The sequence below is a fragment of the Mixophyes fleayi genome, chromosome 1 (genome assembly GCF_038048845.1).
Source record: "Mixophyes fleayi isolate aMixFle1 chromosome 1, aMixFle1.hap1, whole genome shotgun sequence".
In the NCBI taxonomy this organism is placed as follows: domain Eukaryota; kingdom Metazoa; phylum Chordata; class Amphibia; order Anura; family Limnodynastidae; genus Mixophyes; species Mixophyes fleayi.
Window position 1 is genome coordinate 462,881,156 of NC_134402.1, and position 22,152 is coordinate 462,903,307.

At 44.9% G+C, this 22,152-nt stretch overlaps 1 protein-coding gene across 1 annotated transcript in view; it reads right to left on the reverse strand.

Annotated features, from left to right (window-relative positions):
- Positions 1 to 137: 137 nt before the first annotated feature.
- CA9 (carbonic anhydrase 9) overlaps positions 138 to 22,152 on the reverse strand; it is a 115,549-nt gene continuing 93,534 nt past the window's right edge. Inside the window, exons 8-12 of the mRNA XM_075187509.1 lie at positions 14,348 to 14,489; positions 11,115 to 11,177; positions 6,714 to 6,749; positions 6,141 to 6,234; positions 138 to 280 (exon numbers count right to left, since the gene is read on the reverse strand). Of these exons, the coding sequence (XP_075043610.1) occupies positions 217 to 280; positions 6,141 to 6,234; positions 6,714 to 6,749; positions 11,115 to 11,177; positions 14,348 to 14,489 (399 nt within the window). The 3' untranslated portion in view covers positions 138 to 216. The remainder of the gene's footprint in view (positions 281 to 6,140; positions 6,235 to 6,713; positions 6,750 to 11,114; positions 11,178 to 14,347; positions 14,490 to 22,152) is intronic.

The following is a 22,152-nucleotide window of genomic DNA, read 5'->3' on the forward strand; positions in this document are numbered from 1 at the left end:
CTGGTCATATAGAGGTTGTAACAACACTGTGATACGTAGGATAATACATTGGGTTCATGTGTCTGTACCTAGTGTCATTACTTCTGCCAGGTGTGTGACCAGGTAACTTGCCACCCACATCAGAACAACTCTTCGTATTTCTTATAAATATGCTTATTTATTGGTGTGTGATACAAGTACTTTGCAGTGCTTCTAGCTATTAACATTCCATAGTGACTACACCATGTTCTCCTCTGTGCTCGCTGCTTTATAGATAACATTCGATTTCTTTTCAGGTGATCTGAGGAGAAAAATAAATTCATGTCAAAAATCAAAACTTGAATATCTGAATCGATGCATTCTGTGAATTTACTATAAAAATAATGTCAGAATTATGATGCTATTACAAATTAAATGCACTTATCACTATATCTGCTGCTATAAAATATGTGAGAGAGACCATTAATAATATATTAAGCTCGGTATTGGGTGACAACAATGAACTACAATGGAATCAACTCTCAATATTATCTATATTGCCAGATCTCGCTAATCAATACTTAATGTACATCAGCCGAGCAGATCCCCCTTCTCTATGTTCTGTATATAATCTCATGTATATATACTATATATCTCCCTGAGACCCCCATGTCTATATGCTGTATATTATGTGATATTATTGATCTGACTGAATCACTTATAAGTAACTTTTGGAATAAATTTATTTAAAAGAAATAGTGCAGGGCGCTTATTTATATAATTGCCAATGCACTTATTTTTGATATTGTGTATATTTTAATATAGGAAATCTTTATTTCTGAGAGAGGGGAGAATTTTTTTTTTTTTTTCTGTTTTAACCTTGCTAGAGGAAATGCATTATTTCTAATGTGTATATATCTGGTACAATAAGCCTTTGTTTAGGAAGTCTTTTGTGTATCTTGGTGAAGGGAAATGCCTTGTTTGGGGTTTTGCAACTTTTCTTGGGGGATTCTTTTCTTTGGAGGAAAAGTGTATTCTACAACTATTGTAAGAAAGGATTCATGTTAATTAGACCTTTTGATGTGTGAGGGTCTAGCACCTGAAGACATGGGAAGATTTAATTAGACTGCTGTTAGGTTTTCTCGGTGTCTGAAACAAAATCCAGGAAATCAGAGCAAGTGTTAGGATATTACAGAGTAGTGTAAATATTTTTAGCTTTGCATTGCATATAAATCCATATTTGGGTAAACAAATTGCATCCTGATTCTAAAAATAGCATGTGAGAGTGTGTCCAAATCTGTATAAAAGCCCTGTCTTGTATTGAAAATTGTTCTTCATGTTCCATCTGACCTGCTCCCCGGTACCTTCAACCAAGGTGAGCAAATAAACATCACTTGCTTCAAAGACCTGCCTGGAAATTTCTCTATCCCTGTGACCTACAGATTAGACCGAAAATCTAATCTGTTCCCAGCTGTTTCTGAGGTTTGGCTCCAGCATCCAGTACCACTGCTCTGCCCGTTACCCAGAAGCTCCGTCTAGTTTGATTGGCCAGGGGAGATCCATCCACAGCAACACTGATCCATAGGAAGAGGTCAGAAGTACCAGCCCAGGTACACCAGTAACAGGGTACACTGGCAGCATAAGTTACCCAGAAGAAACCTGGTACTGGATGCCGGAAAAGAAGTCCAGAGGTGGCAACATTTGTAAGCCCCAAAGATACCAAAAGGGAATGGTGGCAAAGACCGGCCGGTTCCCAGCAGCAACAGACAGGGTGGCATAGGTGCTCCATCCTGTCACAGATTAATAATAAACTCATGTATCAACAATGTATATACACTATATAGACTATATGGACATAAGTATTTGGCCATACCTGTTAACTACTGTGATAGGATGTGGGATACTGTGATAGGATGTGTGGTACTGTGATAGGATGTGTGGTACTGTGATAGGATGTGTGGTACTGTGTGGTACAGCGTGGTACTGTGATAGGATGTGTGATACTGTGATAGGATGTGTGGTACTGTGATAGGATGTGTGGTACTGTGATAGGATGTGTGGTACTGTGATAGGATGTGTGGTACTGTGTGGTACAGCGTGGTACTGTGATGGGATGTGTGGTACTGTGATAGGATGTGTGGTACTGTGATAGGATGTGTGGTACTGTGTGGTACAGCGTGGTACTGTGATAGGATGTGTGGTACTGTGATAGGATGTGTGGTACTGTGATAGATGCCACTTTTGCAATAAGACGGTTCGTGAAATGTCATCCCTGCTGGATATTCCATGGTCAACTGTAAGTGATATTATTAGAAAGTGGAAGCGTTTAGGAACAACAACAACTCAGCCTGGAAGCGGAAGATCACGTAACATCACAGAGCGGGGTCAACGACTGCTAAGGCACATGGTGCGTAAAAGTCACCAACGCTCTTCTGATTCCAAAGCTGAAGAGTTTTGAGCGTCTACTGACATTAATGTAAGAACAAGAGCTTCATGCAAGACCACCAAGACCAATGCCAAGCGTGGGATGGAGGGGTGTAAAGCCCACTGACACTGGACTGTGGAGCAGGAGATTAGTGGAATGGGTTCCATGGCCGAGCAGCTGCATGCAGCCTCACATCACTAAGACCAATACCAAGCGTCGGATGGAGGGGTGTAAAGCCCACCGACACTGGACTGTGGAGCAGGAGATTAGTGGAATGGGTTCCATGGCTGAGCAGCTGCATGCAGCCTCACATCACCAAGACCAATGCCAAGCGATGGATGGAGCGGTGTAAAGCCCACCGACACTGGACTGTGGAGCAGTGGAAACATGTTCTGTGGAGTGATGAATCACACTTCTCTGTTTGGCAGTCAGATGGGCGAGTCTGGGTTTGGTGGATGCCGGGAGAACAATACCTGCCTGACTGCATTATGCCAACTGTGAAGTTTGGTAAAGGAGGGATAGTGGTATGGGGCTGATTTTCAGGATTTGGGCTAGGCTTCTTTTCTCCACTGAAGGGCAATCTTAATTCTTTAGCATACTAAGGCATTTTGGACTACTACTATGCTTTCAACTTTGTGCCAACAGTTTGGGGAAGGCCCTATTCTATTCCAACTCATCTGTGCCCCAGTGCACAAAGCAAGGACTACAAAGACATGGTTTGATGAGTTCGGTGGGGAAGAACTTGACTGGCCTGCACAGAGCCCTGACCTCAACCCCATCGAACACCTTTGGGATGAACTGGAACGGAGATTGTGAGCCAGACCTTCTCATCCAACATCAGTGCCTGACCTCATAAATACTCTACAAAATGAATAATCACAGATTCCCACAAAAACACTCCAACATCTTGTGGAAAGCCTTCCACAAAGAGTGGAAGCTATCATTGCTTCAAATGGGGGACCAGCTCCATATTAAAGTATATGTATTTGAATACAATGTCATTACAGTCCTTGTTGGTGTAATGGTCAAGTGTCCTAATACTTTTGTCCATATGGTATCTCTCTATATTCTGTATATTATGTAATATTATCTGTGAAGACACCGGGTTTTCTGACCCACTTCACTCTGGCTGGCCACCCATGATGCCTTCCTAAAAGTCTACTCAGTACCTTCTAAGATTCTAATAAGTCACTCAGACAACTGCAGTTTGAAAAGTATAACAGTACATTTATTGTAGCAAAAACAATCACTAGAATATTATGTACACACAGTAAATAAATGCCAGGCAGGTTTACCACATCATCTGTCCCTTACCCCACTAGCTTATGGAGCTACAGTCACCTGGATGTCCTGACTTAAAGACCCATGTTCTTCTCTGAGCTGCAGCTGTAGTCCATTGGTAGAGAACGGAAATTCTAAAAGAGCTACACTGAACCTTCCATCAATCAAATCTCAGAATGAATATCACCCCCCCCCCCCCCCAGAGTGGCTCCTTATACCTAGGGTCAAATTTCCACAGTGCTTTTTCCTCCTTGTCTACCTACATTGGTGAGTCCTGGACTAGGGGGGTTGGAGAGGCGAGTGGAGATGAGCTGTACTACCACAGAACCTTCCCTGCCAGATTGTAGACCAAAAATCTGCAGTAGTCTTGTGAGAACAATGGATAATAATTAGCCTCCCCCTCGCCAGTGTCTTGCAACCTGATTCATACCCATAATCCCTCTGGCTTCACTTTAAGGACAATGAATAGCAACCTCACTGCTATATCAACAATATACAATAAACAATATACATATTTACAATGAGCTACAATGTCCCCTTATCCACATGTAATTAGACGCTGCAGTTGTAGTCTGTCAAGCTAAGGAAGAGATGCAAGGGCTATAAAAAAAAATACTTGCTATAATCCACATTATGTGAGAAATGAGGGACAGGCTGACCAAAATGCCATCAAACGCGTTTCGTCACATTATCTTATATATAAAAATCAGTGGTCTGTTTGCCTATCCGGTTATGCATTCGCCCCTACCCCTTCCCCCCCTTCCACATTGATTGGGATGAAACCAATGCAAGGTAGTCCAGTTGGATCCTGGACAGGTTTTAGGTGGGTTAGGGTAACGAACAGACGTCCTGTTGGTGTATGCTGGGCAGAACTTTGACACATGGCGCCTGTTCTGAGTCGCCCCTGCACCGACTGGGATGAAACCAACGTGAAGTAGTCCAATTGGATCGTGGACAGGTTTTAAGCAGGTTAGAGTCCTGGTTGAACTTTCCGTTGGTTTATGCTGGGCTCCCTGGGTCAAAGTTCTGTCTAGCATACACCAATGGAAGGACTGACCGGGACCTCAACCCCCTAGTATGTCTTCTGGGATCCAATGTTACCACTCTGTAAAGTTTTCGCCAGGAGCGGGTGAGTGACGGCTACTGCCTGGTGACAAACACGACTATCCCCTAAGCAAGAGTGGATATGCCACTTTGGGAGAGGACCCCAAAAGATAAAAGGTGCATCGCTGCATGTAGCAGTGTGGCAGCATATACATAGGGGAGGAGTCCCGCAATCCCAGGAAGGGGAGATCCCTATATCACTAGAGAGAACTCCAAGAGAGAGAGGGGAACATTTTGCATGGAAGGGACCCTAGAGATAGGGTTGCTGCAAGGGGCAGAGTAGCAGCAGTAGAGAGTCCAGGGGCTGGGAGAACACAGAGAAGTGTCAGAAACCAGGGGCTGGGAGAACACAAAGAAGTGTCAGAAACCAGGGGCTGGGAGAACACAGAGAAGTGTCAGAGACCAGGGGCTGGGAGAACACAGAGAAGTGTCAGAGACCAGGGGCTGGGAGAACACAGAGAAGTGTCAGAGACCAGGGGCTGGGAGAACACAGAGAAGTGTCAGAGACCAGGGGCTGGGAGAACACAGAGAAGTGTCAGAGACCAGGGGCTGGGAGAACACAGAGAAGTGTCAGAGACCAAGGGCTGGAATCATCCCCGAGGAGAGGTGAGCTGCAGTGAAGTATGGAGTACTGGAGTGTAGGAGACATGTGAACTATGTAATATAACATCTAGATAACATTAAGAATTGTGTTGGAGATAGTAAGGAGCTGTATATAAATTTCTGGATTCCTGAAACCATTATGATTATGGGCAGCACTGTGGTTCAGTGGTTAGCACTTCTGCCTTACAGCACTGGGGCCATGAGTTTGATTCCTGACCATAGTCGTATCTGTGTGGAGTTTGTATGTTCTCCCCGTTTTTGCGTGGGTTTCCTCCGGGTGCTCCGGTTTCCTCCCACACTCCAAAAACATACTGGTAGGTTAATTGGCTGCTATTAAATTGCCCTTAGTCTCTCTCGGTCTGTTTTTGTATGTTAGGGGATTTAGATTGTAAGCTCCAATGGGGCAGGGACTGATGTGAGTGAGTTCTCTGTAGAGTGCTGCGGAATTAGTGGCGCTATATAAATAAATAGATGATGATAGATGATGATGATGATTATCATGCCCGAGGAAGAGGAGTGTAAATAAATATTATTCTGACCTTTATTGCACTACACCACAAAGTGACATCATCTGTGTCCCACTACATACAAAGAAACGCCCTGTTCATTTACACCCATGCCCATCAGCTAGCCAGGGCTCGAGAAGGAGGTGCATTGTGTAACTTCACACATAGCAACAGGGGTTACATAATGTCATGTGTCAATACTGTATATAATATCTATCTATCTGAGATTCCCCTCCCAAGTAATGGTGTTCTTCTAAATTTACCTCTGGTTCTTCTTTCCATTGCTTCTTACATATAGAAAGAACGCAAGAGCCGTTATGATAAAGAGAATGCCAAATAATATCGCCAACATGTCTCCTGTGGATGAGATATTCAAGTATAATATAACAAATCTAATTTAAGCCTCTGGAAAATTCTATCATTGTGAGCAAAATACAAAACATCCTAATATTATCATTCTATTTCTGCATGGTGACCCTGGCATTTCCTATGTCATTCAATGGACTAGCAGTGCTCTATACAGTACCTAGAACATTTATATGACATTCCCCTCATTCCACTGTTAGCAGTGCTCCTCGCAGTGACTGTAGCAGGAGGACTGTGTATGACATTCCCCTCATTAAACTGTTAGCAGTGCTCCTCACAGTGACTGTAGCAAGAGGACCATGATAACCATGTCTGTGTATATGACAGTCTGCTCATTTCACTGGACATTGTTTTAGAATTCAGATTATGAGACTTCATCAAATCTTTTCTTACTCCGTCAGTCAGCTGATTATGTAACCCTCACCCCTCTGTCTACAGTCTGATATTATCAATCTTTAATTAGTTATTACCTGTGCCAAGTCCTGATTTCTCAGCTCCTTGTGTATCTGAAAAGGAGACAGGTTACATTATACGTCTGCTGAGGACTAAAGGCGGGTCACTTTATACGTCTGCTGAGCACTAGAGGTGGGTCAATTTATACATCGGAGGACTAGAGGCGGGTTATTTTATACGTCTGCTGAGTACTAGAGGCGGGTCAATTTATACATCGGAGGACTAGAGGCGGGTTACTTTATACGTCTGCTGAGCACTAGAGGCGGGTCAATTTATACATCGGAGGACTAGAGGCGGGTCACTTTATACGTTGGCGGAGGACTAGAGGCGGGTCACATTATACATCTGCGGAGGACTAGAGGCAGGTCACATTATACGTCTGCGGAGGACTAGAGGCGGGTCATTTTATACGTCGGTGGAGGACTAGACGCGGGTAACATTATACGTCGGCGGAGGACTAGAGGCAGGTCACTTTATACGTCTGCTGAGCACTAGAGGTGGGTCAATTTATACATCGGAGGACTAGAGGCGGGTTACTTTATATATCTGCTGAGCACTAGAGGCGGGTCAATTTATACATCGGTGGACTAGAGGCGGGTTACTTTATACGTCTGCTGAGGACTAGAGGCGGGTCAATTTATACATCGGAGGACTAGAGGTGGGTTACTTTATACGTCTGCTGAGCACTAGAGGTGGGTCAATTTATACATCGGAGGACTAGAGGCGGGTCACTTTATACCTCTGCTGAGGACTAGAGGCGGGTCACTTTATACGTTGGCGGAGGACTAGAGGCGGGTCACATTATACATCTGCGGAGGACTAGAGGCAGGTCACATTATACATCTGCGGAGGACTAGAGGCGGGTCATTTTATACGTCGGTGGAGGACTAGACGCGGGTAACATTATACGTCTGCGGAGGACTAGAGGCGGGTCACTTTATACATCTGCAAAGGACTAGAGGTAGGTCACATTATAAGTCTGCAGAGGACTAGAGCAGGGTCACTTTATACATCTGCAAAGGACTAGAGGCAGGTCACTTTTTACATCTGAGGAGGACTAGAGACGGGTCACATTATGCGCCTGCGGAGGACTAGAGGCGGGTCAATTTATACATTGGAGGACTAGATGCGGGTCACATTATGCACCTGCGGAGGACTAGAGGCGGGTCACTTTATACATCTGAGGGGGACTAGAGTCAGGTCACATTATACGCCTGCGGAGGACTAGAGGCGGGTCAATTTATACGTCGGAGGACTAGAGGCGGGTCAATGTATACGTCGGAGGACTAGAGGCGGGTCACTTTATACATCTGAGGGGGACTAGAGTCAGGTCACATTATGCGCCTGCGGAGGACTAGAGGCAGGTCATATTATACCTCTGCGGAGGACTAGAGGCGGGTCACATTATGCGCCTGCGGAGGACTAGAGGAGGGTCACCTTGTACGTCGGAGGAGGACTAGAGGCGGGTCACTTTATACGTCAGCGGAGGACTAGAGGCGGGTCACCTTATACGTCGGAGGAGGACTAGAGGCGGGTCACTTTATACATTTGCGGAGGACTAGAGGTGGGTCACTTTATACATCTGACGGGGACTAGAGTCAGGTCACATTATACACCTGCGGAGGACTAGAGACGGGTCAATTTATACGTTGGAGGAGGACTAGAGGCGGGTTACTTTATACATTTGCGGAGGACTAGAGGCGGGTCAATTTATACGTCGGAGGACTAGAGGCGGGTCAATTTATACGTTGGAGGACTAGAGGCGGATCACTTTATACGTCGGCGGAGGACTAGAGACGGGTCACTTTATACGTCGGCTGAGGACTAGAGACGGGTCACTTTATACTTCTGCGGAGGACTAGAGGCGGGTCACATAATACTTCTGCGCAGAACTAGAGGCGGGTCACTTTATACTTCTGCGGAGGACTAGAGGCGGGTCACTTTATACTTCTGCGGAGGACTAGAGGCGGGTCAATTTATACGTCGGAGGACTAGAGGCGGGTCAATTTATACGTCGGAGGAGGACTAGAGGTGGGTCACTTTATACATTTGCGGAGGACTAGAGGCGGGTCAATTTATACGTCGGAGGACTAGAGGCGGGTCAATTTATATGTTGGAGGACTAGAGGCAGGTCACTTTATACGTCGGTGGAGGACTAGAGACGGGTCACTTTATACGTCGGCGGAGGACTAGAGACGGGTCACTTTATAAGTCGGTGGAGGACTAGAGACGGGTCACTTTATAAGTCGGCGGAGGACTAGAGGCGGGTCACATAATACTTCTGCGCAGGACTAGAGGCGGGTCACATAATACTTCTGCGCAGGACTAGAGGCGGGTCACTTTATATGTTGGCGGAGGACTAGAGGCAGGTCACATTATACATCTCCAGAGGACTATCTAAGGTCACATTAAACATCGACAGAATACTGGAGCCAGGTTGTCACGGCAATAGGGTTTCTTGGGGCTAGCTGTGGCAGGAGTGTAGTGGAAACTCGGAGGCCGGATGAACGCTTTGCTCATAGAGCTTGGTCTAATCCTGTATACTGGAAGTTAGGAGGAGGAATGCTGGACTGGACTCCGTATTGAAATAAATGCCTGGAATCTGGAGCTGATGGACTGGAATCTGAACGAAGGAACAAGGGGGACCTGAACCCATAACCATAGACTCAGTACCTCCAAGAACTCAGAGACTCAGGCAAATATATTACCACAACTGGAACTGGAAAGATTCAGAACTCAAGCAGAGGATATACAAGGGTGCAACCTCCTGAACAGACTAGGCCTGGAACTGGCCCTGGGAAACTCAGAACTCAGAACCTGGTTTAGGCCTGGAACTGGAAGTCGGTACTCAAGACACAGAAATGGCTCCGGAAGGTGGATGACTCAGAACAACAACCTACTACCCCAGATAGCCAGTAGGAGAGACATGAATAGTTTGATGAGAGGAGGATCCACACAGAAGATAACAGCTGGAATCTGTACATAAGCTGATAGAATGAAGGTGATTCCACACGAGGTATAATAACCAAAGTATTTATTTCAGCAGGCAGAAGGAACCTGAATTTACATGAAGGGTTAATGGTTTGCAGTTCATTTAACAGCAAAAAGATGAAGCTGAATTCACACAAAGGGTTAATGGTTTGCACTTCATATAACAGCATACACGATGAAGCTGAGCTCACTCAGAGAGTTAATGGTAGAAATCCATAGAACAGCAAACAGGGTCAAGCTGAATTCACACGAAGGACGATGGTTGAGATCTGTATACAGCAGACAGGGTTGAAACAGCAACTGTGGGAGTCTGGAACCAGGAACTAGGAAAGTGTTGCACTGGCAATTTGCTGAGTGTAGAAGGAGACTCTTATTGTCTGCACAGGAAGCCAATTGGTTGATGAGATCAGGGGGTAAATGTATCAAGCTGTTAGTTTCCGGCAGGTTTGAAAAGTGGAGATGTTGCCTATAGCAACCAATCATATTCTAGTTATTTTGTAGAATGTACTGAACAAATGATACCTAGAATCTGACTGGTTGCTATAGGCAACATCTCCACTTTTCAAACCCGCTGGACACTCGCAGCTTGATACATTTACCCTCAGGTGTTCAGACTCAGCAGGATGTTGAGCAAATGACTCACCCAAGATGGCAGCCTCAAGTACTGCAGACAGAAGTCACGCTTGTCCCAGGATAGAATGCTGCAGGCAGCCAGGAAAGAGATGTACGGTGATATGGTACCACCGAGTGGTGTAAACAGGACTAAGACCCTGATTCGTGACACGGGTGACATGGGTCACATTATACATCGGTGGAGGACTGGAAGTGGGTCACATAATATGTTGACGGAGGACTAGAATCGAGTCACATTATACATCGGCGGAGGGCTAGAAGCGGGTCAGATTATGCATTGGCAGAGGACAATGTAATTAATGGGAACACACATGGATTTATCCCTCTGGCCACTTATCATGACAGTTGCCATCAGATGTGCACCCCAAACATGTATAAATCCACATACACCATTAGTTTATGTTCTAGTATTATGTTATATAATATATAACTCCCTCTAAACATACGAGTGTTGAGATACCAGCATAGTTCTCAAAGTAACTTTATAGCTTCCCAAAATGAAATAATGTGGGGGCAGAACCCATATAAGGTGGGTAGTGGTGTATATAGAAGTAGCACTGTGTGCAATTCCCCCCACTCTGCATTTAGAAAGGTGACTATATGCAATTCCCCCCACTCTGCATATAGAAGGAGCACTGTGTGCAATTCCCTCCACTCTGTACAGAGAAGAAGGACTGTGTGCAATTCCCTCCACTCTGTACAGAGAAGAAGGACTGAGTGCAATTCCCTCCACTCTGTACAGAGAAGAAGGACTGAGTGCAATTCCCTCCCTTATCATAGGGTAGATTTTATACCTGGACCAGACTGGTTGGAAGAGGAATCATCAGACTGAGAGGTGACGACAGAAGGTTCAGGTGCTGTTGGGAGAAAACTATTAAAGTACAGGAGTATTCTCGCAGGGTAATTATCTATAACAGAGGAGGAGGGAGATTGGGCAGAAACTTGTCTAAAATATGTTCTCCATATTCATATAACGTTATAGTTATATATCTCATGTTTTTATGCTAATTGATAAATAGTGGGCGTGGTTTAGTTGACACCAATATAAAACATCACTATCACAGAATATAAGACATTTTCCCGGCTGAACGTGAGATGTCCCAGAAACGCTGCCTGTAGGTAAGACCGCCTCGGCCAGGGTGACCGCAGTCACCCCACAGATATTGGGGGATTTATATGTGTTACTAATCACACTCCACCAGAAACTACATAAAGGAAATAAATTCCTATTTTCTGCTCCATATGGTAAATCATCCACACCAGGGTCTGATGATACCTAGGCCAAGTGTTCCTATACCAGACACAAACGTGAGACTGTTTCATGACGTGACGTGTGACAGAATTTACTATTATACAAAGGTCATGAAAAGCCTGGAGATATAGGGGTGACATATAGATATATAGGGGGACCTAGAGATATAGGGGTGACATATAGATATATAATGGGACCTAGAGATATAGGGGTGACATATAGATATGTAAGGGAATATGGAGATATAGGGGTGACATATGGATATATAGGGGGACCTAGAGATATAGGGGTGACATATAGATATATAATGGGACCTAGAGATATAGGGGTGACATATAGATATATAATGGGACCTAGATATATAGGGGTGACATATAGATATGTAAGGGAATATGGAGATATAGGGGTGACATATGGATATATAGGGGGGCCTAGAGATATAGGGGTGACATATAGATATGTAGGGGAACATGTAGATTATAGGGGTTACATATGGATATACTAGTAGGTTAATTGGCTGCTATCAAAATTGACCCTAGTCTCTGTCTGTCTGTCTCTCCCTCTCTGTCTGTATGTGTCTGTGTGTGAGTGTGTGTCTATATTAGGGAATTTAGACTGTAATCTCCAATGGGGCAGGGACTGATGTGAGGGAGTTCTCTGTACAGCGCTGCGGAATTAGTGGCGCTATATAAATAAATGATGATGGTGATATCCAAGAGGCCATGGAAACAGGGGTGACATATGGCTATGTAGGAGAATATTTAAATATATGGGTGACAAATGGATATGTAGGGAAACATGGAGGTTTAGGGGTGACATATAGATATGTAGAAGGACATGGAGATATAGGGGTGACATATGGATATATAGGGGGACCTATAGATATAGGGGAGATGTATGGATATATAGGGGGCCTAGATATATAGGGGTGACATATAGATATGTAGGGGAACATGGAGATATAGGGGTCTCATATGGCTATGAGAGGGAACATGGAAATATAGGGGTGATATATGGATATGTAGAAGTACATGGAGATATAGGATCGACATACGGATATGTAGGGGAACATGGTGATATATGGATATGTAGGAGTACATGGAGATATAGGATCGACATACGGATATGTAGGGGAACATGGTGATATATGGATATGTAGGAGTACATGGAGATATAGGGGTGACATATGGATATGTAGGAGTACATGGTGATGTAGGGGTGACATATGGATATGTAGGAGTACATGGTGATATAGGGGTGACATATGGATATGTAGGGGAACATGGTGATATAGGGGTGATATATGGATATGTAGAAGTACATGGAGCTATAGGGGTGACATATGGATATGTAGGAGTACATGGAGATATAGGGGTGATATATGGATTTGTAGGAGTACATGGAGATATAGGGGTGATATATGGATTTGTAGGAGGACATGGAGATATAGGGGTGATATATGGATATGTAGAAGTACATGGAGATATAGGGGTGACATATGGATATGTAGGAGTACATGGAGATATAGGGGTGATATATGGATTTGTAGGAGGACATGGAGATATAGGGGTGATATATGGATATGTAGAAGTACATGGAGATATAGGGGTGACATATGGATTTGTAGGAGGACATGGAGATATAGGGGTGACATATGGATATGTAGGAGTACATGGTGATATAGGGGTGATATATGGATTTGTAGGAGGACATGGAGATATAGGGGTGACATATGGATATATAGGGGGACCTATAGATATAGGAGAGATGTATGGATATATAGGGGGCCTAGATAAATAGGGGTGACATATAGATATGTAGGGGAACATGGAGATATAGGGGTCTCATATGGCTATGAGAGGGAACATGGAAATATAGGGGTGATAGTTTGGATATGTAGGGGAACATGGAGATATAGGGGTGATATATGGATATGTAGAAGCACATGGAGATATAGGATCGACATACGGATATGTAGGGGAACATGGTGATATATGGATATGTAGGAGTACATGGATATATAGGATCGACATACGGATATGTAGGGGAACATGGAGATATAGGGGTGATATATGGATTTGTAGGAGTACATGGAGATATAGGGGTGATATATGGATTTGTAGGAGGACATGCAGATATAAGGGTGACATATGGATATGTAGGAGGACCTAGATTAAGGGGTGACATATGGGAATTGGCTATTCCTCATATGGAGACATTCGGGTGGCACATGTGGAGACAAAGGGGTGGCAAATGTAGACATCTGTGGAGACATAGGGGTGACACATGTGGAGGCATAGGGGTGACACATGTGGAGGCATAGGGGTGACACATGTGGAGGCATAGGGGTGACACATGTGGAGACATAGGGGTGACACATGTGGAGTCATAGGGGTGACACATGTGGAGACATATAGGCGACACACATGGAGACATAGGGGTGACACACGTGGAGACAGGGGTGACACACGTGGAGACATAGGGGTGACACACGTGGAGACAGGGGTGACACACGTGGAGACATAGGGGTGACACGTGGAGACATATAGGTGACACATGTGGAGGCATAGGGGTGACACACGTGGAGACAGGGGTGACACACGTGGAGACATAGGGGTGACACACGTGGAGACATAGGGGTGACTCACGTGTAGACAGGGGTGACACATGTGGAGGCATAGGGGTGACACATGTGGAGGCATAGGGGTGACACATGTGGAGGCATAGGGGTGACACATGTGGAGGCATAGGGGTGACACATGTGGGTGACAGTACCTCCATCAGTAGCTTTCCTTCCACTCACTGGCGCTCTAAAACTAGACAATACCCGGCGCCCGTTCAGACTCTGCGGTTCCCGGAAATTCATCTGTAACACGCTGCCGTGATCATGGTGGATGGTGTCCTCCAGAACAGCCAACTTAGAGAAAGGGGGGATTACAGATATATCTAATATAAACATTATGTTATGTAATAATCAGTTACAAATACTGTATTATGTGTCCCTATGTGAAGTCAACATGTAAAAAGTTTGTAAAGAAATAAACATCTTCAACTTTTTAAAGAACACAATGAGAGGGACACAGGTACATGTTATTTTACTTACCTCCCTCTAATGTTTACCAGACACAGACAGAGAATAAGGCCAATAGTGCATTTTTGTCTCTGCTTTTAATAAGGTGCATAAAGAGGGGGCCATTGGGACCACAGTCCAAGCAACATCCACTGCTGCTAAGTAGAGAGGAAGCACGGAACAGAAGCACACAGCCACAGTAGAGAGGAAGCACCGAGCCACAGTAGAGAGGAAGCACCGAGCCACAGTAGAGAGGAAGCACAGAGCCACAGTAGAGAGGAAGCACAGAGCCACAGTAGAGAGTAAGCACAGAGCCTCAGTAGAGAGGAAGCACAGAGCCACAGTAGAGAGAAAGCAAAGAGCCACAGTATAGAGAAAGCACAGAGCCACAGTATCATCATCATCATTTATTTATATAGTGCCAACATATTCCGTAGCGCTTTAGTAGAGAGGAAGCACAGAACAGAAGCACCGAGCCACAGTAGAGAGGAAGCACACAGCCACAGTAGAGAGGAAGCACACAGCCACAGTAGAGAGGAAGCACACAGCCACAGTAGAGAGGAAGCACACAGCCACAGTAGAGAGGAAGCACAGAGCCGCAGTAGAGAGGAAGCACATGGCCTCAGTAGAGAGGAAGCATAGAGCCTCAGTAGAGAGGAAGCACAGAGCCTCAGTAGAGAGGAAGCACCAAGCCCCAATAGAGAGGAAGCACACAGTCACAGTAGAGAGGAAGCACCCAGCCACAGTAGAGAGGTAGCACACAGCCACAGTAGAGAGGTAGCACACAGCCACAGTAGAGAGGAAGCAATAGTGACTGTAGAGACTGGGAGCTTTGATAAAAACCTCTGTTCATCTGGAATGACTGTGTAGCACTAGCATGATGGGAGTTTAGAACTAGAGTCTGTGCTAAAGTACAGAACTGGATTCCGCCACTGCAACACTCTGGAATTGTTCGTGGGAACTCATCCAGAACCTGTAACCAGGCACACAGAACTGGAACCCACTAACAAAAATTCAGACGGCCTGAATCATTAAGGAGAGCAAAGCATAAAAAAATGAGTAACTTTGCAACTGGGCAAAATCATGTTGCATTGGAGGGGGAGATACATTTAAAATGTGGAGACAGATTTAAAGCTGGGATATGGCATGTCCTATATCAACTATAAATTTCACTGTACAAATAAAGCTATCACATGTTTGTGTGCTACATGACAAAACAGCCAGCATGTTCCTTATGTGCAAAATAAAAAACTAATTTTCACCTGTGATTGGATCACTGGAACCAGGAACCAAATCGTGGTGACATGACACATTGGTTTTCCGATTACACAACGGGCGTGGCAGGGGGTGTGTGACTGGATCACTTATAAATAACTTATGGTATAAATTTATTTAAAGGAAATAGCGCAGGGCACTTATTTATATAATTACAAATGTACTTAATTTTGATATTGTATGTATTTTGGTAAAGGAAATATCTTTATTTCTGAGACAAGGTGATGAAATCCGTTTTTTATTTTAATTTTGCTAGAGGAAATGCATTATTTCTGAGGTATACACCTGATGCAAAAAGCATTTGTTGAGGAAGTCTTTTGTGTACCGTGATGTGGGGAAAGGACTTGTATGGGGTTTTGTAACTTTTCTTTGCGAATGTGTATTCTGCAACTGTCTGAAGAAAGGACCCATGTTAATCTCATGTAAATTAGACCTTTTGATGTGTGAGGGTCCAGCACCTGAAGGCATAGGAATGTTTAATTAGAGTTGCCGTTAGATTTCTTGTGTCTAAACCAAGATACAGAAAATCACAGCAAGTTATATGATTTCATAGATAAGTGTATATATTGTTAGCTTTGCATTGCATGTAAATCCATGTTTGGGTAAACAAATTGCATACCGATTCTAAATATAGCTCAGACCTCAGGGGGCTGGCTTATCCTGTGAGGCTGTATCCAAATCTGTATAAAAAGCACTGTTTTGTATTGAAAACTGTTCTTCTTGTTTCATCTGACCTGCTCACTGATACCTTCAACCAGGGGGAGCAAATAAACCTCGCTTGCTTCAAAGACCTGCTTGGAAACTTCTCTATCTCTGTGACCTACAGATTAGACACAACTCTAGCCGCTACCCCGCAGCTCTGGCCAGTTTGATAGGCCAAGGGAGATCCATCCACAGCAACCCTGATCCATAGGACGAGGTCAGGGGTACCAGTCCAGGTACACCAGTAATGGGGTACACTAACAGCGTCAGTTACCCAGAAGAAACCCAGTACTGGATACTGGTAAGGAGTCCAGTTGGGGCAGCATCTGTAAGCCCCTCCTACTGCGGTTGAAGGGCGCATTTGGGATAATGAAAGGGAACGGCAGCAAAGTAAGCCCAGCCGGTTCCTTGCAGCAACAGACAGGGTGGCATAGACGGTCCAGCACCCCTTGTAACATGGTTTGTCCAGCAGCAAACTTACTCCTTTATTTTGCTTTGCTCTCCTTAATGACTTAGGCCCAGGGTGCACTACACATGGAAACTCAGAACAGAATGAGACTGAAACTGAAGATAGGAACTCAGAGCTGTGATTAGGAACGGAGGACTCAGGACTGTGAGACAGTCACAAACCTGGAATCCATATACAGATATACACAGAACTGGAAATGCGACCTTAAGACTCAGAATCAGCCATAGCTAAAGGACTGGTGATATCGGCAAAAACACAGAGCACTGTTGAATTAGCACAAGATGATGCAAAGTTCTTGCTGAGGTATGAGCACTCTTGAAGAATGCAGAATTCTTACATGAAGATGAGCAGTTTGGAACATGCTGAATGATTTGCAGAAAGCCAAGAAGTGTGTTGTTCTGGCAATGAGCAGGTCTCAGCAGCAGGTTTAAATAGGGTGTTCTCCTAATGGCTATTGGTTGTACAGATCATGTGATCACAGCTGCTGAATCTGGTTGGTCTGAAAAGATCACCTGACTGAATTCAAGATGCCCACCTTGCCCATGCAGCAGAACAAATGGTATGGGACATATTCAATTAATTGCAAAGTGCTTCCAGAATGTTCTCCATAGTGTTGCAAAGGTAAATGCGTGATGTTGTGGTACCACATTAGCATAAAAAAATGGTTGCGCCTAATTAAATATGCAACAGTAGAGAGGAAGCACAAGGTGGAAGTACAGAGTGACAATAGAGAGGAAGCACAGAACGGATTTAAAGAGTGACAGTAGAGAGGAAGCACAGAACGGATGTAAAGAGTGACAGTAGAAAGGAAGCACAGAACGGATGTACAGAGTGACAGTAGAGAGGAAGCACAGAACGGATGTACAGAGTGACAGTAGAGAGGAAGCACAGAACAGATGTACAGAGTGACAGTAGACAGGAAGCACAGAACGGATGTACAGAGTGACAGTAGAGAGGAAGCACAGAACGGATGTACAGAGTGACAGTAGAGAGGAAGCACAGAACAGATGTACAGAGTGACAGTAGACAGGAAGCACAGAACAGATGTACAGAGTGACAGTAGAGAATAAGCACAGAACAGATGTACAGAGTGACAGTAGAGAGGAAGCACAGAACAGATGTACAGAGCGACAGTAGAGAGGAATGCACAGGACAGATGTACAGAGCAACAGTAGAGAGGAAGCACAAGGTGGAAGTACAGAGTGACAATAGAGAGGAAGCACAGAACGGATGTAAAGAGTGACAGTAGAGAGGAAGCACAGAACGGATGTACAGAGTGACAGTAGAAAGGAAGCACAGAACGGATGTACAGAGTGACAGTAGAGAGGAAGCACAGAACGAATGTACAGAGTGACAGTAGACAGGAAGCACAGAACGGATGTACAGAGTGACAGTAGACAGGAAGCACAGAACAGATGTACAGAGTGACAGTAAACAGGAAGCACAGAACGGATGTACAGAGTGACAGTAGAGAGGAAGCACAGAACAGATGTACAGAGTGACAGTAGACAGGAAGCACAGAACAGATGTACAGAGTGACAGTACAGAGGAAGCACAGAATGGATGTACAGAGTGACAGTAGAGAGGAAGCACAGAACAGATGTACAGAGCGACAGTAGAGAGGAATGCACAGGACAGATGTACAGAGCAACAGTAGACAGGAAGCACAAGGTGGAAGTACAGAGTGACAATAGAGAGGAAGCACAGAACGGATGTAAAGAGTGACAGTAGAGAGGAAGCACAGAACGGATGTACAGAGTGACAGTAGAAAGGAAGCACAGAACGGATGTACAGAGTGACAGTAGAGAGGAAGCACAGAACGGATGTACAGAGTGACAGTAGAGAGGAAGCACAGAACAGATGTACAAAGTGACAGTAGAGAGGAAGCACAGAACGGATGTAAAGAGTGACAGTAGACAGGAAGCACAGAACAGATGTACAGAGTGATAGTAGAGAGGAAGCACAGAACGTATGTACAGAGTGACAGTAGAGAGGAAGCACAGAACAGATGTACAGAGTGACAGTAGAGAGGAAGCACAGAACGGATGTACAGAGTGACAGTAGAGAGGAAGCACAGAACAGATGTACAGAGTGACAGTAGAGAGGAAGCACAGAACAGATGTACAGAGTGACAGTAGAGAGGAAGCACAGAACAGATGTACAGAGCGCCAGTAGAGAGGAATGCACAGAACAGATGTACAGAGTGACAGTAGACAGGAAGCACAGAACAGATGTACAGAGTGACAGTAGACAGGAAACACAGAACGGATGTACAGAGTGACAGTAGAGAGGAAGCACAGAACAGATGTACAGAGTGACAGTAGACAGGAAGCACAGAACAGATGTACAGAGTGACAGTAGAGAGGAAGCACAGAACGGATGTACAGAGTGACAGTAGAAAGGAAGCACAGAACGGATGTACAGAGTGACAGTAGAGAGGAAGCACAGAACGGATGTACAGAGTGACAGTAGAGGGGAAGCACAGAACAGATGTACAGAGTGACAGTAGAGAGGAAGCACAGAACGGATGTACAGAGTGACAGTAGAGAGGAAGCACAGAACGGATGTACAGAGTGACAGTAGAGAGGAAGCACAGAACAGATGTACAGAGCGACAGTAGAGAGGAATGCACAGGACATATGTACAGAGCAACAGTAGACAGGAAGCACAAGGTGGAAGTACAGAGTGACAATAGAGAGGAAGCACAGAACGGATTTAAAGAGTGACAGTAGAGAGGAAGCACAGAACGGATGTACAGAGTGACAGTAGAAAGGAAGCACAGAACGGATGTACAGAGTGACAGTAGAGAGGAAGCACAGAACGGATGTACAGAGTGACAGTAGAGAGGAAGCACAGAACAGATGTACAGAGTGACAGTAGACAGGAAGCACAGAACAGATGTACAGAGTGACAGTAGAGAGGAAGCACAGAACAGATGTACAGAGCGACAGTAGAGAGGAATGCACAGGACAGATGTACAGAGCAACAGTAGAGAGGAAGCACAAGGTGGAAGTACAGAGTGACAGTAGAGAGGAAGCACAGAACGGATGTACAGAGTGACAGTAGAAAGGAAGCACAGAACGGATGTAAAGAGTGACAGTAGAGAGGAAGCACAGAACGAATGTACAGAGTGACAGTAGACAGGAAGCACAGAACGGATGTACAGAGTGACAGTAGAGAGGAAGCACAGAACGGATGTAAAGAGTGACAGTAGACAGGAAGCACAGAACAGATGTACAGAGTGACAGTAGAGAGGAAGCACAGAACGGATGTACAGAGTGACAGTAGAGAGGAAGCACAGAACAGATGTACAGAGTGACAGTAGAGAGGAAGCACAGAACGGATGTACAGAGTGACAGTAGAGAGGAAGCACAGAACAGATGTACAGAGTGACAGTAGAGAGGAAGCACAGAACAGATGTACAGAGTGACAGTAGAGAGGAAGCACAGAACAGATGTACAGAGCGACAGTAGAGAGGAATGCACAGGACAGATGTACAGAGCAACAGTAGAGAGGAAGCACAAGGTGGAAGTACAGAGTGACAATAGAGAGGAAGCACAGAACGGATGTAAAGAGTGACAGTAGAGAGGAAGCACAGAACAGATGTACAGAGAGACAGTAGAAAGGAATCACATAACAGATGTACAGAGTGACAGTAGACAGGAAGCACAGAATGGAAGAACAGAGCGACAGTAGAGAGGAATGCACAGGACAGATGTACAGAGCAACAGTAGAGAGGAAGCACAAGGTGGAAGTACAGAGTGACAATAGAGAGGAAGCACAGAACGGATGTAAAGAGTGACAGTAGAGAGGAAGCACAGAACAGATGTACAGAGTGACAGTAGAGAGGAAGCACAGAACAGATGAACAGAGTGACAGTAGACAGGAAACACAGAACGGATGTACAGAGTGACAGTAGACAGGAAGCACAGAACGGATGTACAGAGTGACAGTAGACAGGAAGCACAGAACAAATGTACAGAGCAACAGTAGAGAGGAAGCACAGAATGAATTTACAGAACGATAGCAGAAAGGAAGCACAGAACAGATGTACAGAGTGACAGTAGAGAGGAAGCACAGAACAGATGTACAGAGTGACAGTAGACAGGAAGCACAGAACAGATGTACAGAGTGACAGTACAGAGGAAGCACAGAATGGATGTACAGAGTGACAGTAGAGAGGAAGCACAGAACAGATGTACAGAGCGACAGTAGAGAGGAATGCACAGGACAGATGTACAGAGCAACAGTAGACAGGAAGCACAAGGTGGAAGTACAGAGTGACAATAGAGAGGAAGCACAGAACGGATGTAAAGAGTGACAGTAGAGAGGAAGCACAGAACGGATGTACAGAGTGACAGTAGAAAGGAAGCACAGAACGGATGTACAGAGTGACAGTAGAGAGGAAGCACAGAACGGATGTACAGAGTGACAGTAGAGAGGAAGCACAGAACAGATGTACAGAGTGACAGTAGAGAGGAAGCACAGAACAGATGAACAGAGTGACAGTAGACAGGAAACACAGAACGGATGTACAGAGTGACAGTAGACAGGAAGCACAGAACGGATGTAAAGAGTGACAGTAGAGAGGAAGCACAGAACAGATGTACAGAGTGACAGTAGACAGGAAGCACAGAACAGATGAACAGAGTGACAGTAGACAGGAAACACAGAACGGATGTACAGAGTGACAGTAGACAGGAAGCACAGAACGGATGTACAGAGTGACAGTAGACAGGAAGCACAGAACAAATGTACAGAGCAACAGTAGAGAGGAAGCACAGAATGAATTTACAGAACGATAGCAGAAAGGAAGCACAGAACAGATGTACAGAGTGACAGTAGAGAGGAAGCACAGAACAGATGTACAGAGTGACAGTAGACAGGAAGCACAGAACAGATGTACAGAGTGACAGTACAGAGGAAGCACAGAATGGATGTACAGAGTGACAGTAGAGAGGAAGCACAGAACAGATGTACAGAGCGACAGTAGAGAGGAATGCACAGGACAGATGTACAGAGCAACAGTAGACAGGAAGCACAAGGTGGAAGTACAGAGTGACA